Below are 13,337 nucleotides of genomic sequence, written 5' to 3' on the forward strand. Positions count from 1 at the left end.
CATTGACTGAAGGGAAAGAAGCTGATGATGCACAGCCATTGCCAAATAAACCAGCAAGCTGATAGACAGCTACTCATGTGACAAAATAAAAATAAAAGGCAAAAACCCAACATGACATTGCCGAGTTATCACAAAGACCCACGCCAAGCTAACAGGCTGAAGAGAGACAACAGATCGGCACGGTCCTGTGTTTTGTCAACACGAAACATTCCGGTACCATCTGCACTTGTCCAATTAGAAAAGTTCCTTTTGGTTCCGTTGCAAAACCTTGTACGGTGTGCCCCAAAACTCACCCCAGGCATCGGAGGTCATAGTAGGCAACCCAATGTGAAACAAATCACTCATGTTCATATGCTGATAATACATTCACACACTGCAGTGAGTCAATCATTCACTCCCGTGCTGCCTTGTACTGGGAAAGATACAGTAGAGATAGAACCTCCCCCCTCCTGTTCTCCTAGGCAGACAAAACATTTTTTTTAAATGTTGCTCTATGAGGTGCTGGGCCTCGTTATCAAAGACATTTCAACTTGTCTGACTCCAATGAGCAAAACCTTTATGCTACATTGTCAGTGAGTCAGCTATTCACATTATTTGACCACCTACTTTGAAAACATCACAAGGGGGATAAACAGGACAAAAACAGGCTACATTTTAGGAGTCTATGCTGCCACGATAGCCTATAGTGCTACAGTAAACTTGGCCGGCTGTTTTAAAAAAAGTTACATTAAGGACCATTCACGACTCACAGTTGAGTGATCAATCGCATGTTTGAGTTTGATGATGAAGCATAATGGAACAGCTCAGAGCTGCTTGTAAATCTACGCCACTCAGCTGTGTGAGTCAGGAGTGAAGCAACCATCACATGGCGACACAAACTAACCCCCTCCCCCGACTACCCCTTCAGCTACCCCCCATTTGATAGCAGATGACGAAGAGGGGGTACAAATCAAAATGTAGTCGCGTACACAGTTTAGCAGATGTTATAGAGGGCACAGCCAAATGCTTAAGCATCCCAATGAAGACGTCAAAGAACTAGTCTCATGTGTTGTCATCGTTGCAAACTAAGTGCTCTACAAATTACCCCCAAAAACTAAAAAGGGGGAACTAGAACAAACGTATTGCAGGAACCGATACCTATCCTGTAGTTTTGCAAATATGAGAAATCATATGACTGACACTCACCATGAGTAATCAAACAATTTCATATCACACACAGGGCGTCCCAAAACAAGTCAACAAGGAAGGGGAGCGTTATAAATAGACCTCGTCATTGTCTCTCTCAGAGCAGCAGTAAGACATCCTCAACATCCTGACCAAACTAGGACACTAAAGCAAAAATGGTAACAGGCATGTTTATTACCAACAAGCTTTTTGTAGTGATATTAGCCAATTAGGCCTATAGGGAAGATCGCTTTGCTTGACTAAGCAGTCAGCATGTATAGTGGAATGTGACAGACTGACGGCATCATTGATTTAGGGAAAGTGTGAGGTAGTTTGCAGCTAAATTATTCTGGATCTGAATCATGAAAAGGCAACATTAGACATGTCGATACTAACATCTATTACCTAAAAATCAGAAATATACATGTCGAAACTAACATCTATTACCTAAAAATCTGAAATAAACATGTCGAAACTAACATCTATTACCTAGAATCAGAAATATACATGTCGAAACTAACATCTATTACCTAAAAATCAGAAATATACATGTCGAAACTAACATCTATTACCTAGAATCAGAAATATACATGTCGAAACTAACATCTATTACCTAGAATCAGAAATATACATGTCGAAACTAACATCTATTACCTAGAATCAGAAATATACATGTCGAAACTAACATCTATTACCTAGAATCAGAAATATACATGTCGAAACTAACATCTATTACCTAGAATCAGAAATATACATGTCGAAACTAACATCTATTACCTAGAATCAGAAATATACATGTCGAAACTAACATCTATTACCTAGAATCAGAAATATACATGTCGAAACTAACATCTATTACCTAGAATCAGAAATATACATGTCGAAACTAACATCTATTACCTAGAATCAGAAATATACATGTCGAAACTAACATCTATTACCTAGAATCAGAAATATACATGTCGAAACTAACATCTATTACCTAGAATCAGAAATATACATGTCGAAACTAACATCTATTACCTAGAATCAGAAATATACATGTCGAAACTAACATCTATTACCTAGAATCAGAAATATAAATGTCGAAACTAACATCTATTACCTAGAATCAGAAATATACATGTCGAAACTAACATCTATTACCTAGAATCAGAAATATAAATGTCGAAACTAACATCTATTACCTAGAATCAGAAATATACATGTCGAAACTAACATCTATTACCTAGAATCAGAAATATACATGTCGAAACTAACATCTATTACCTAAAAATCTGAAATATACATGTCGAAACTAACATCTATTACCTAGAATCAGAAATATACATGTCGAAACTAACATCTATTACCTAGAATCAGAAATATACATGTCGAAACTAACATCTATTACCTAGAATCAGAAATATACATGTCGAAACTAACATCTATTACCTAAAAATCAGAAATATACATGTCGAAACTAACATCTATTACCTAGAATCAGAAATATACATGTCGAAACTAACATCTATTACCTAGAATCAGAAATATACATGTCGAAACTAACATCTATTACCTAGAATCAGAAATATACATGTCGAAACTAACATCTATTACCTAGAATCAGAAATATACATGTCGAAACTAACATCTATTACCTAGAATCAGAAATATACATGTCGAAACTAACATCTATTACCTAGAATCAGAAATATACATGTCGAAACTAACATCTATTACCTAGAATCAGAAATATACATGTCGAAACTAACATCTATTACCTAGAATCAGAAATATACATGTCGAAACTAACATCTATTACCTAGAATCAGAAATATACATGTCGAAACTAACATCTATTACCTAGAATCAGAAATATACATGTCGAAACTAACATCTATTACCTAGAATCAGAAATATACATGTCGAAACTAACATCTATTACCTAGAATCAGAAATATACATGTCGAAACTAACATCTATTACCTAAAAATCTGAAATATACATGTCGAAACTAACATCTATTACCTAGAATCTGAAATATACATGTCGAAACTAACATCTATTACCTAGAATCAGAAATATACATGTCGAAACTAACATCTATTACCTAGAATCAGAAATATACATGTCGAAACTAACATCTACCTAGAATCAGAAATATACATGTCGAAACTAACATCTACCTAGAATCAGAAATATACATGTCGAAACTAACATCTATTACCTAGAATCAGAAATATACATGTCGAAACTAACATCTATTACCTAAAAATCTGAAATATACATGTCGAAACTAACATCTATTACCTAGAATCTGAAATATACATGTCGAAACTAACATCTATTACCTAGAATCAGAAATATACATGTCGAAACTAACATCTATTACCTAGAATCAGAAATATACATGTCGAAACTAACATCTACCTAGAATCAGAAATATACATGTCGAAACTAACATCTATTACCTAGAATCAGAAATATACATGTCGAAACTAACATCTATTACCTAGAATCAGAAATATACATGTCGAAACTAACATCTATTACCTAGAATCAGAAATATACATGTCGAAACTAACATCTATTACCTAAAAATCTGAAATATACATGTCGAAACTAACATCTATTACCTAGAATCTGAAATATACATGTCGAAACTAACATCTATTACCTAGAATCTGAAATATACATGTCGAAACTAACATCTATTACCTAGAATCTGAAATATACATGTCGAAACTAACATCTATTACCTAGAATCTGAAATATACATGTCGAAACTAACATCTATTACCTAGAATCAGAAATATACATGTCGAAACTAACATCTATTACCTAGAATCAGAAATATACATGTCGAAACTAACATCTATTACCTAGAATCAGAAATATACATGTCGAAACTAACATCTATTACCTAAAAATCTGAAATATACATGTCGAAACTAACATCTATTACCTAGAATCTGAAATATACATGTCGAAACTAACATCTATTACCTAGAATCAGAAATATACATGTCGAAACTAACATCTATTACCTAGAATCAGAAATATACATGTCGAAACTAACATCTACCTAGAATCAGAAATATACATGTCGAAACTAACATCTATTACCTAGAATCAGAAATATACATGTCGAAACTAACATCTATTACCTAGAATCAGAAATATACATGTCGAAACTAACATCTATTACCTAGAATCAGAAATATACATGTCGAAACTAACATCTATTACCTAAAAATCTGAAATATACATGTCGAAACTAACATCTATTACCTAGAATCTGAAATATACATGTCGAAACTAACATCTATTACCTAGAATCTGAAATATACATGTCGAAACTAACATCTATTACCTAGAATCAGAAATATACATGTCGAAACTAACATCTATTACCTAGAATCAGAAATATACATGTCGAAACTAACATCTATTACCTAGAATCAGAAATATACATGTCGAAACTAACATCTATTACCTAGAATCAGAAATATACATGTCGAAACTAACATCTATTACCTAGAATCAGAAATATACATGTCGAAACTAACATCTATTACCTAGAATCAGAAATATACATGTCGAAACTAACATCTATTACCTAGAATCAGAAATATACATGTCGAAACTAACATCTATTACCTAGAATCAGAAATATACATGTCGAAACTAACATCTATTACCTAGAATCAGAAATATACATGTCGAAACTAACATCTATTACCTAGAATCAGAAATATACATGTCGAAACTAACATCTATTACCTAGAATCTGAAATATACATGTCGAAACTAACATCTATTACCTAGAATCAGAAATATACATGTCGAAACTAACATCTATTACCTAGAATCAGAAATATACATGTCGAAACTAACATCTATTACCTAGAATCAGAAATATACATGTCGAAACTAACATCTATTACCTAGAATCAGAAATATACATGTCGAAACTAACATCTATTACCTAGAATCAGAAATATACATGTCGAAACTAACATCTATTACCTAGAATCTGAAATATACATGTCGAAACTAACATCTATTACCTAGAATCAGAAATATACATGTCGAAACTAACATCTATTACCTAGAATCAGAAATATACATGTCGAAACTAACATCTATTACCTAGAATCAGAAATATACATGTCGAAACTAACATCTATTACCTAGAATCAGAAATATACATGTCGAAACTAACATCTATTACCTAGAATCTGAAATATTACATGTCGAAACTAACATCTATTACCTAGAATCAGAAATATACATGTCGAAACTAACATCTATTACCTAGAATCAGAAATATACATGTCGAAACTAACATCTATTACCTAGAATCAGAAATATACATGTCGAAACTAACATCTATTACCTAGAATCTGAAATATACATGTCGAAACTAACATCTATTACCTAGAATCAGAAATATACATGTCGAAACTAACATCTATTACCTAGAATCAGAAATATACATGTCGAAACTAACATCTATTACCTAGAATCAGAAATATACATGTCGAAACTAACATCTATTACCTAGAATCAGAAATATACATGTCGAAACTAACATCTATTACCTAGAATCAGAAATATACATGTCGAAACTAACATCTATTACCTAGAATCAGAAATATACATGTCGAAACTAACATCTATTACCTAGAATCAGAAATATACATGTCGAAACTAACATCTATTACCTAGAATCAGAAATATACATGTCGAAACTAACATCTATTACCTAGAATCAGAAATATACATGTCGAAACTAACATCTATTACCTAGAATCAGAAATATACATGTCGAAACTAACATCTATTACCTAGAATCAGAAATATACATGTCGAAACTAACATCTATTACCTAGAATCAGAAATATACATGGTCGAAACTAACATCTATTACCTAGAATCAGAAATATACATGTCGAAACTAACATCTATTACCTAGAATCAGAAATATACATGTCGAAACTAACATCTATTACCTAGAATCAGAAATATACATGTCGAAACTAACATCTATTACCTAGAATCAGAAATATACATGTCGAAACTAACATCTATTACCTAGAATCAGAAATATACATGTCGAAACTAACATCTATTACCTAGAATCAGAAATATACATGTCGAAACTAACATCTATTACCTAGAATCAGAAATATACATGTCGAAACTAACATCTATTACCTAGAATCAGAAATATACATGTCGAAACTAACATCTATTACCTAGAATCAGAAATATACATGTCGAAACTAACATCTATTACCTAGAATCAGAAATATACATGTCGAAACTAACATCTATTACCTAGAATCAGAAATATACATGTCGAAACTAACATCTATTACCTAGAATCAGAAATATACATGTCGAAACTAACATCTATTACCTAGAATCAGAAATATACATGTCGAAACTAACATCTATTACCTAGAATCAGAAATATACATGTCGAAACTAACATCTATTACCTAGAATCAGAAATATACATGTCGAAACTAACATCTATTACCTAGAATCAGAAATATACATGTCGAAACTAACATCTATTACCTAGAATCAGAAATATACATGTCGAAACTAACATCTATTACCTAGAATCAGAAATATACATGTCGAAACTAACATCTATTACCTAGAATCAGAAATATACATGTCGAAACTAACATCTATTACCTAGAATCAGAAATATACATGTCGAAACTAACATCTATTACCTAGAATCAGAAATATACATGTCGAAACTAACATCTATTACCTAGAATCAGAAATATACATGTCGAAACTAACATCTATTACCTAGAATCAGAAATATACATGTCGAAACTAACATCTATTACCTAGAATCAGAAATATACATGTCGAAACTAACATCTATTACCTAGAATCAGAAATATACATGTCGAAACTAACATCTATTACCTAGAATCAGAAATAAACCCACACGATCAAAAAGTGAAGTGAAACGAAACATAAAAATGAGGAAATTGAAAACGTCTACCTAATAAAAGACCCATTACCCACACTCCCCTGGGGCCTACCTACCCACTCGAAGATGTACTTGTCCTACACACTTTGTCCCCGTTTTGTCTCAACAATCATTTGTTAGAACTGCTGTATTAGGAGCATTAGTAGTTGGGCGAAAGAACCATGAGGATATGAATGCATTTGTTTAAGATGAGAAAGATAGGATGGGCCCCATCATGCACCTGGATGGATTACGTCGAGAATACATGCAGTTTTTCAAATGACATAAAAAAAAAGTTTAAGTGAACAGGAAAACAGGTTAGACTTGGGATAGATTGATTTGAGAGGACAACAGCACCATACATTGTTTTCCTAAATGATGCTCCATGTAAAGGAGAGGGTACAGACTCAATGTAACACAGCTGTGATAAAAACAAGTGTACGAAATAGCTAGCATGAGGACTGCCACAGCCCGGAGGTGTGTTGGGTCATTGTCCTGTCGAAAAACAAATGATCGTCCCACTAAACACAAACCAGATGGGCTGGCGTGTCGCTGCAGAATGCTGTGGTAGCCATGCTGGTTATGTGTATATCTGACAGTGTCACTAACAAAGTACCCCCCCCCACAGCATAACACCTACCCCTCCATGCTGGGAACCACACATGCTGAGATCATCCATTCACCAACTCTGCATCTCACAAAAGACACAGCGGTTGGAACTAAAAATTCAGACTCATCAGACCAAAGGAAAGATTTCCCCCGGTCTAATGTCCATTGCTTGTGTTTCTTGGCCCAAGTAAGTCTCTTCTTATTGGTGTCCTTTAGTAGTAGTTTCTTTGCAGCAATTTGACCATGAAGGCCTGATTCACAGTCTCCAATGAACAGTTGATGTTGAGATGTGATGTGTGTTACTTGAACTCTATTTGGGCTGCAATCTGAGGTGAAGTTAATTGCCGATATCTGAGGCTGGTAACTCTAATGAACTTATCCTCTGCAGCAGAGGTAACTTTGGGTCTTCCTTTCCTGTGGCGGTCCTCATGAGAGTCAGTTTCATCATAGCGCTTGATGGTTTTTGCAACTGCACTTGAAGAAACGTTCAAAGTTCTTGACATTTTTCAGGCTTGACTGACCATCATGTCTTATAGCAATGATGGACTGTCGTTTCTCTTTGCTTAGTTGAGCGGTTCTTGCCATAATATGGACTTGGTCTTCTACCAAACAGGGCTACCTTCAGTATACCACTCCTACCTTGTCACAACTGATTGGCTCAAATGCAATAAGGAAAGAAATTCCACAAATTAACAAGGCACACCTGTTAATTGAAATGCATTCCAGGTGACTACCTCATGAAACTGGTTGAGAAAATGCCACGCTGTCAAGGCCAAGGGTGGCTACTTTGAATAAAGAAACCATAAAATATTTTGTTAAAAAAAACAACAACTTTGGGTTACTACATGATTCCATGTTATTTCATAGTCGACGTCTTCGCTATAATTCTACAATGTATAAAATAAAGAAATCCTTAAATGAGTAGATGTCCAAACTTGATTGATATATAATTTAGCCATCGTTAGCGCTAATTTGCTGCCTCCTAGGAAGCGTCATAACACAACAAATGATTAGCCAACGTTAGCCAGCTACTACAAAGTCAATGCAGCAACATCAGATAGTTAACGACACATCTTGAAGATGCAAAAGTGAAGGAACAGGTTTAAAATGGATCAGTGACAAAGCTAAATGACTTGGTTAGTTAGCAATGTCTAGGGTGTTGTTTACGAAACTAAAGTAACCTGGATACTTTGTTTCTCTCTACAACTTGAACTAGTCATCTTTGATACAAAGTGACAATTATGTAACTAATCATTACATTCCACATTGTATCATATTACCTGCGGAGACGAAAAACAGAGCAAGGCACAGCATGGTGGAGTCCGTCTGGTTCCGTGGTGTATGTGAACCTCGGGTGTATTTCTGAGCGCTGCTATGCAGGACGGGTGCTTGCTCTTGGTTTATATCACACAGCTTCTACTGTCTTTGTTTATAGGACGCCTCATCGTCAGCTGACCACGGGCGTCTTTGATTGATCGATGTTTCCGCAAATAACCATTTACTGTCTTTTTTGTTGTTGTTGCTTTTAACATAGATAGTATATCATTATGTAGTAACATAATTGCAATTATGTGTAAACAAACATACTCATTGTTCAACCCCACATTGACTTAAAAAGGCTATAGGCGCTTTATTTCTCATCACATTGATCCTTAGCTAGTAGCCTATGAGGTGAACAATATGAGCACGTTTCATTTTTTTACAATTTAACCTTTATTTAACTAGGCAAGTCAGTTTAAGAACAAATTCTTATTTATAACGACGGCTTGCACATGATAGGATCACCGATCACTGTATTCAACTGATCTAATTCAACTTGGTTTGATTTCTCCTGAGGGTTGGTACTCAATTTATCCCATATACATGCAAATAAATATTCAAATTTAAACATCATGGGAGTTTGGGGCGCTGTGCGGCAGATAGCCTAGTGGTTAGAACATTGAGCTGGTAACTAAAAGGTTGTTTGATCGAATCCCCAAGGTAAAAATGTTTAGTTCTGCCCCTAAACAAGGCAGTTAACTCACTATTCCCCGGCCGCCGATTACGAGGATGTCGCTAATGCCAGCCTCCGGCACCTCTCTGATTCAGAAGGTTTTAGGTTAAAATGCGGAAGACACATTTCAGTTGAATGCGTTCAGTTGTACAACTGACTCGGTATCACCCCTTTCCCTCTCCTCGGGGAATATGTAAACGTACTACTGTAATGTAACGTATTGTTCCAGATCACATTTATTTGATGTGATTTATTTTTTACAGGATGGGATTGTGACAGAGAACAGCCATATTTCCTCAAAATAAAGGCTGTATTGCGTTGGGAGCGATATGGCGCAACAGCACAAAGCTCTAGTTAATGGATACTCCAACGGAACTGATACTTTTCATTTCTGTATTTTACTGTTGTGACTCAATCAGGGATTCAAGGTGTTATTTTGTACAGAGGTTGCTTACCGTCATCAGTATGGATTTTATTGGAAATTGAATTAAATTATGATGCCCTATTGCCTATCTTCCTTTACTTACAATTGGACTTAAATGTGAATGTTACATGTTTACTATATATATGAGGGTGCCCTGCATATCACCAAGCACCCTCATTTGTTGACTTCTGTGATTGAAAAAGCCTTGGTTTCATGCATGTCAACATCAGAAGCCTCCTCCCTAAGTTTGTTTTACTCACTGCTTTAGCACACTCCACCAACCCTGATGTCCTTGCCGTAGGAAGGCCACCAAAAATTCTGAGATTTCCATACCCAACTATAACACTTTCCGTCAAGATAGAACTGCCAAAGGGGGAGGAGTTGCAGTCTACTGCAGAGATAGCCTGCAAAGTATTGTCATACTTTCCAGGTCTATACCCAAACAGTTCAAACTTCTCATTTTAAAAATTAATCTCTCCAGAAATATGTCTCTCACTGCTGCCGCCTGCTACCGACCCCCCTCAGCTCCCAGCTGTGCCCTGGACACCATCTGTGAATTGATCGCCCCCCCATCTAGCTTCAGAGTTTGTTCTGTTAGGTGACCTAAACTGGGATATGCTTAACACCCCGGCAGTATTACAATCCAAGCTAGATGCCCTCAATCTCACACAAATCATCAAGGAACCCACCAGGTACAACCCTAAATCCGTAAACATGGGCACCCTAATAGACATCATCCTGACCAACTTGCCCTCCAAATACACCTCTGCTGTCTTCAATCAGGATCTCAGCGATCACTGCCTCATTGCCTGTATCCACTACGGGTCCGCGGTCAAACGACCACCCCTCATCACTGTCAAACGCTCCCTAAAACACTTCTGCGAGCAGGCCTTTCTAATCGCCTTGGCCCGGATATCCTGGAAGGATATTGACCTCATCCCGTCAGTTGAGGATGCCTGGTCATTCTTTAAAAGTAACTTCCTCACCATTTTAGATAAGCATGCTCCGTTCAAAAAATGCAGAACTAAGAACAGATACAGCCCTTGGTTCACTCCAGACCTGACTGCCCTCGACCAGCACAAAAACATCCTGTGACGGACTGCAATAGCATCGAATAGCCCCCGCGATATGCAACTGTTCACTCAGTCAGGAAAGCAAAGGCCAGCTTTTTCAAGCAGAAATGTGCATCCTGTAGCTCTAACTCCAATAAGTTCTGGGACACTGTAAAGTCCATGGAGAACAAGAGCACCTCCTCCAAGCTGCCCACTGCACTGAGGCTAGGTAACACAGTCACCACCGATAAATCCATGATAATCGAAAACTTCAACAAGCATTTCTCAGCGGCTGGCCATGCCTTCCTCCTGGCTACTCCAACCCGGGCAACAGCTCCGCCCCCTCCCCCACAGCTACTCGCCCAAGCCTCCCCAGCTTCTCCTTTACCCAAATCCAGATAGCAGATGTTCTGAAAGAGCTGCAAAACCTGGACCCATACAAATCAGCTGGGCTTGACAATCTGGACCCTCTATTTCTGAAACTATCCGCCGCCTTTGTCGCAACCCCTATTACCAGCCTGTTCAACCTCTCTTTCGTATCAGCTGAGATCCCCAAGGATTGTAAGCTGCCGCAGTCATCCCCCTCTTCAAAGGGGGAGACACCCTGGACCCAAACTGTTACAGACCTATATCCATCCTGCCCTGTCTATCTAAGGTCTTCGAAAGCCAAGTCAACAAACAGATCACTGAGCATCTCGAATCCCACCGTACCTTTTCCACTGTGCAATCAGGTTTCCGAGCCGGTCACAGGTGCACCTCAGCCACGCTCAAGGTACTAAACGATATTATAACCTCCATCGATAAAAGACAGTACTGTGCAGCCATCTTCATCGACCTGGCCAAGGCTTTCGACTCTGTCAATCACCATATTCTCATCGGCAGACTCCGTAGCCTCGTTTTTTCTAATGACTGCCTTGCCTGGTTCACCAACTACTTTGCAGACAGAGTTCAGTGTGTCAAATCGGAGGGCATGTTGTCCGGTCCTCTGGCAGTCTCTATGGGGGTGCCACAGGGTTCAATTCTCGGGCCGACTCTTTTCTCTGTATATATCAATGATGTTGCTCTTGCTGCGGGCTATTCCCTGATCCACCTCTACGCAGACGACACCATTCTGTATACTTCTGGCCCTTCCTTGGACACTGTGCTATCTAACCTCCAAACGAGCTTAAATGCCATACAACACTCCTTTCCTTGCCTCCAACTGCTCTTAAACGCTAGTAAAACCAAATGCATGCTTTTCAACCGTTCGCTGCCTGCACCCGCACGCCCGACTAGCATCACCACCCTGGATGGTTCCGACCTAGAATATGTGGACATCTATAAGTACCTAGGTGTCTGGCTAGACTGTAAACTCTCCTTCCAGACTCATATCAAACATCTCCAATCTAAAATCAAATCTAGAGTCGGCTTTCTATTTCGCAACAAAGCCTCCTTCACTCACGCCGCCAAACTTACCCTAGTAAAACTGACTATTCTACCGATCCTTGACTTCGGCGATGTCATCTACAAAATAGTTTCCAATACTCTACTCAGCAAACTGGATGCAGTTTATCACAGTGCCATCCGTTTTGTTACTAAATAACCTTATACCACCCACCACTGCGATCTGTATGCTCTAGTCGGCTGGCCCTCGCTACATATTCGTCGCCAGACCCACTGGCTCCAGGTCATCTACAAGTCCATGCTAGGTAAAGCTCCGCCTTATCTCAGTTCACTGGTCACGATGGCAACTCCCACCCATAGCACGCGCTCCAGCAGGTGTATCTCACTGATCATCCCTAAAGCCAACACCTCATTTGGCCGCCTTTCCTTCCAGTTCTCTGCTGCCTGTGACTGGAACGAATTGCAAAAATCGCTGAAGTTGGAGACTTTTATCTCCCTCACCAACTTTAAACATCTGCTATCTGAGCAGCTAACCGATCGCTGCAGCTGTACATAGTCCATTGGTAAATAGCCCACCCAATTTACCTACCTCGTCCCCATACTGTTTATATTTATTTACTTTTCTGCTCTTTTGCACACCAGTATCTGTACCTGCACATGACCATCTGATCATTTATCACTCCAGTGTTAATCTGCTAAATTGTAATTATTCGCCTACCTCCTCAT

General features: G+C 37.7%; 1 protein-coding gene across 1 annotated transcript in view; it reads right to left on the reverse strand.

Annotated features, from left to right (window-relative positions):
• psap (prosaposin) overlaps nt 1-9,171 on the reverse strand; it is a 32,272-nt gene extending 23,101 nt beyond the window's left edge. The window contains exon 1 of the mRNA XM_020474981.2: nt 9,040-9,171. Coding sequence (XP_020330570.1) covers nt 9,040-9,073 — 34 coding nt within the window. The 5' untranslated portion in view covers nt 9,074-9,171. The remainder of the gene's footprint in view (nt 1-9,039) is intronic.
• Nucleotides 9,172-13,337: the final 4,166 nt, after the last annotated feature.

Source organism: Oncorhynchus kisutch, linkage group LG20 (assembly GCF_002021735.2).
Source record: "Oncorhynchus kisutch isolate 150728-3 linkage group LG20, Okis_V2, whole genome shotgun sequence".
NCBI classification, from domain to species: domain Eukaryota; kingdom Metazoa; phylum Chordata; class Actinopteri; order Salmoniformes; family Salmonidae; genus Oncorhynchus; species Oncorhynchus kisutch.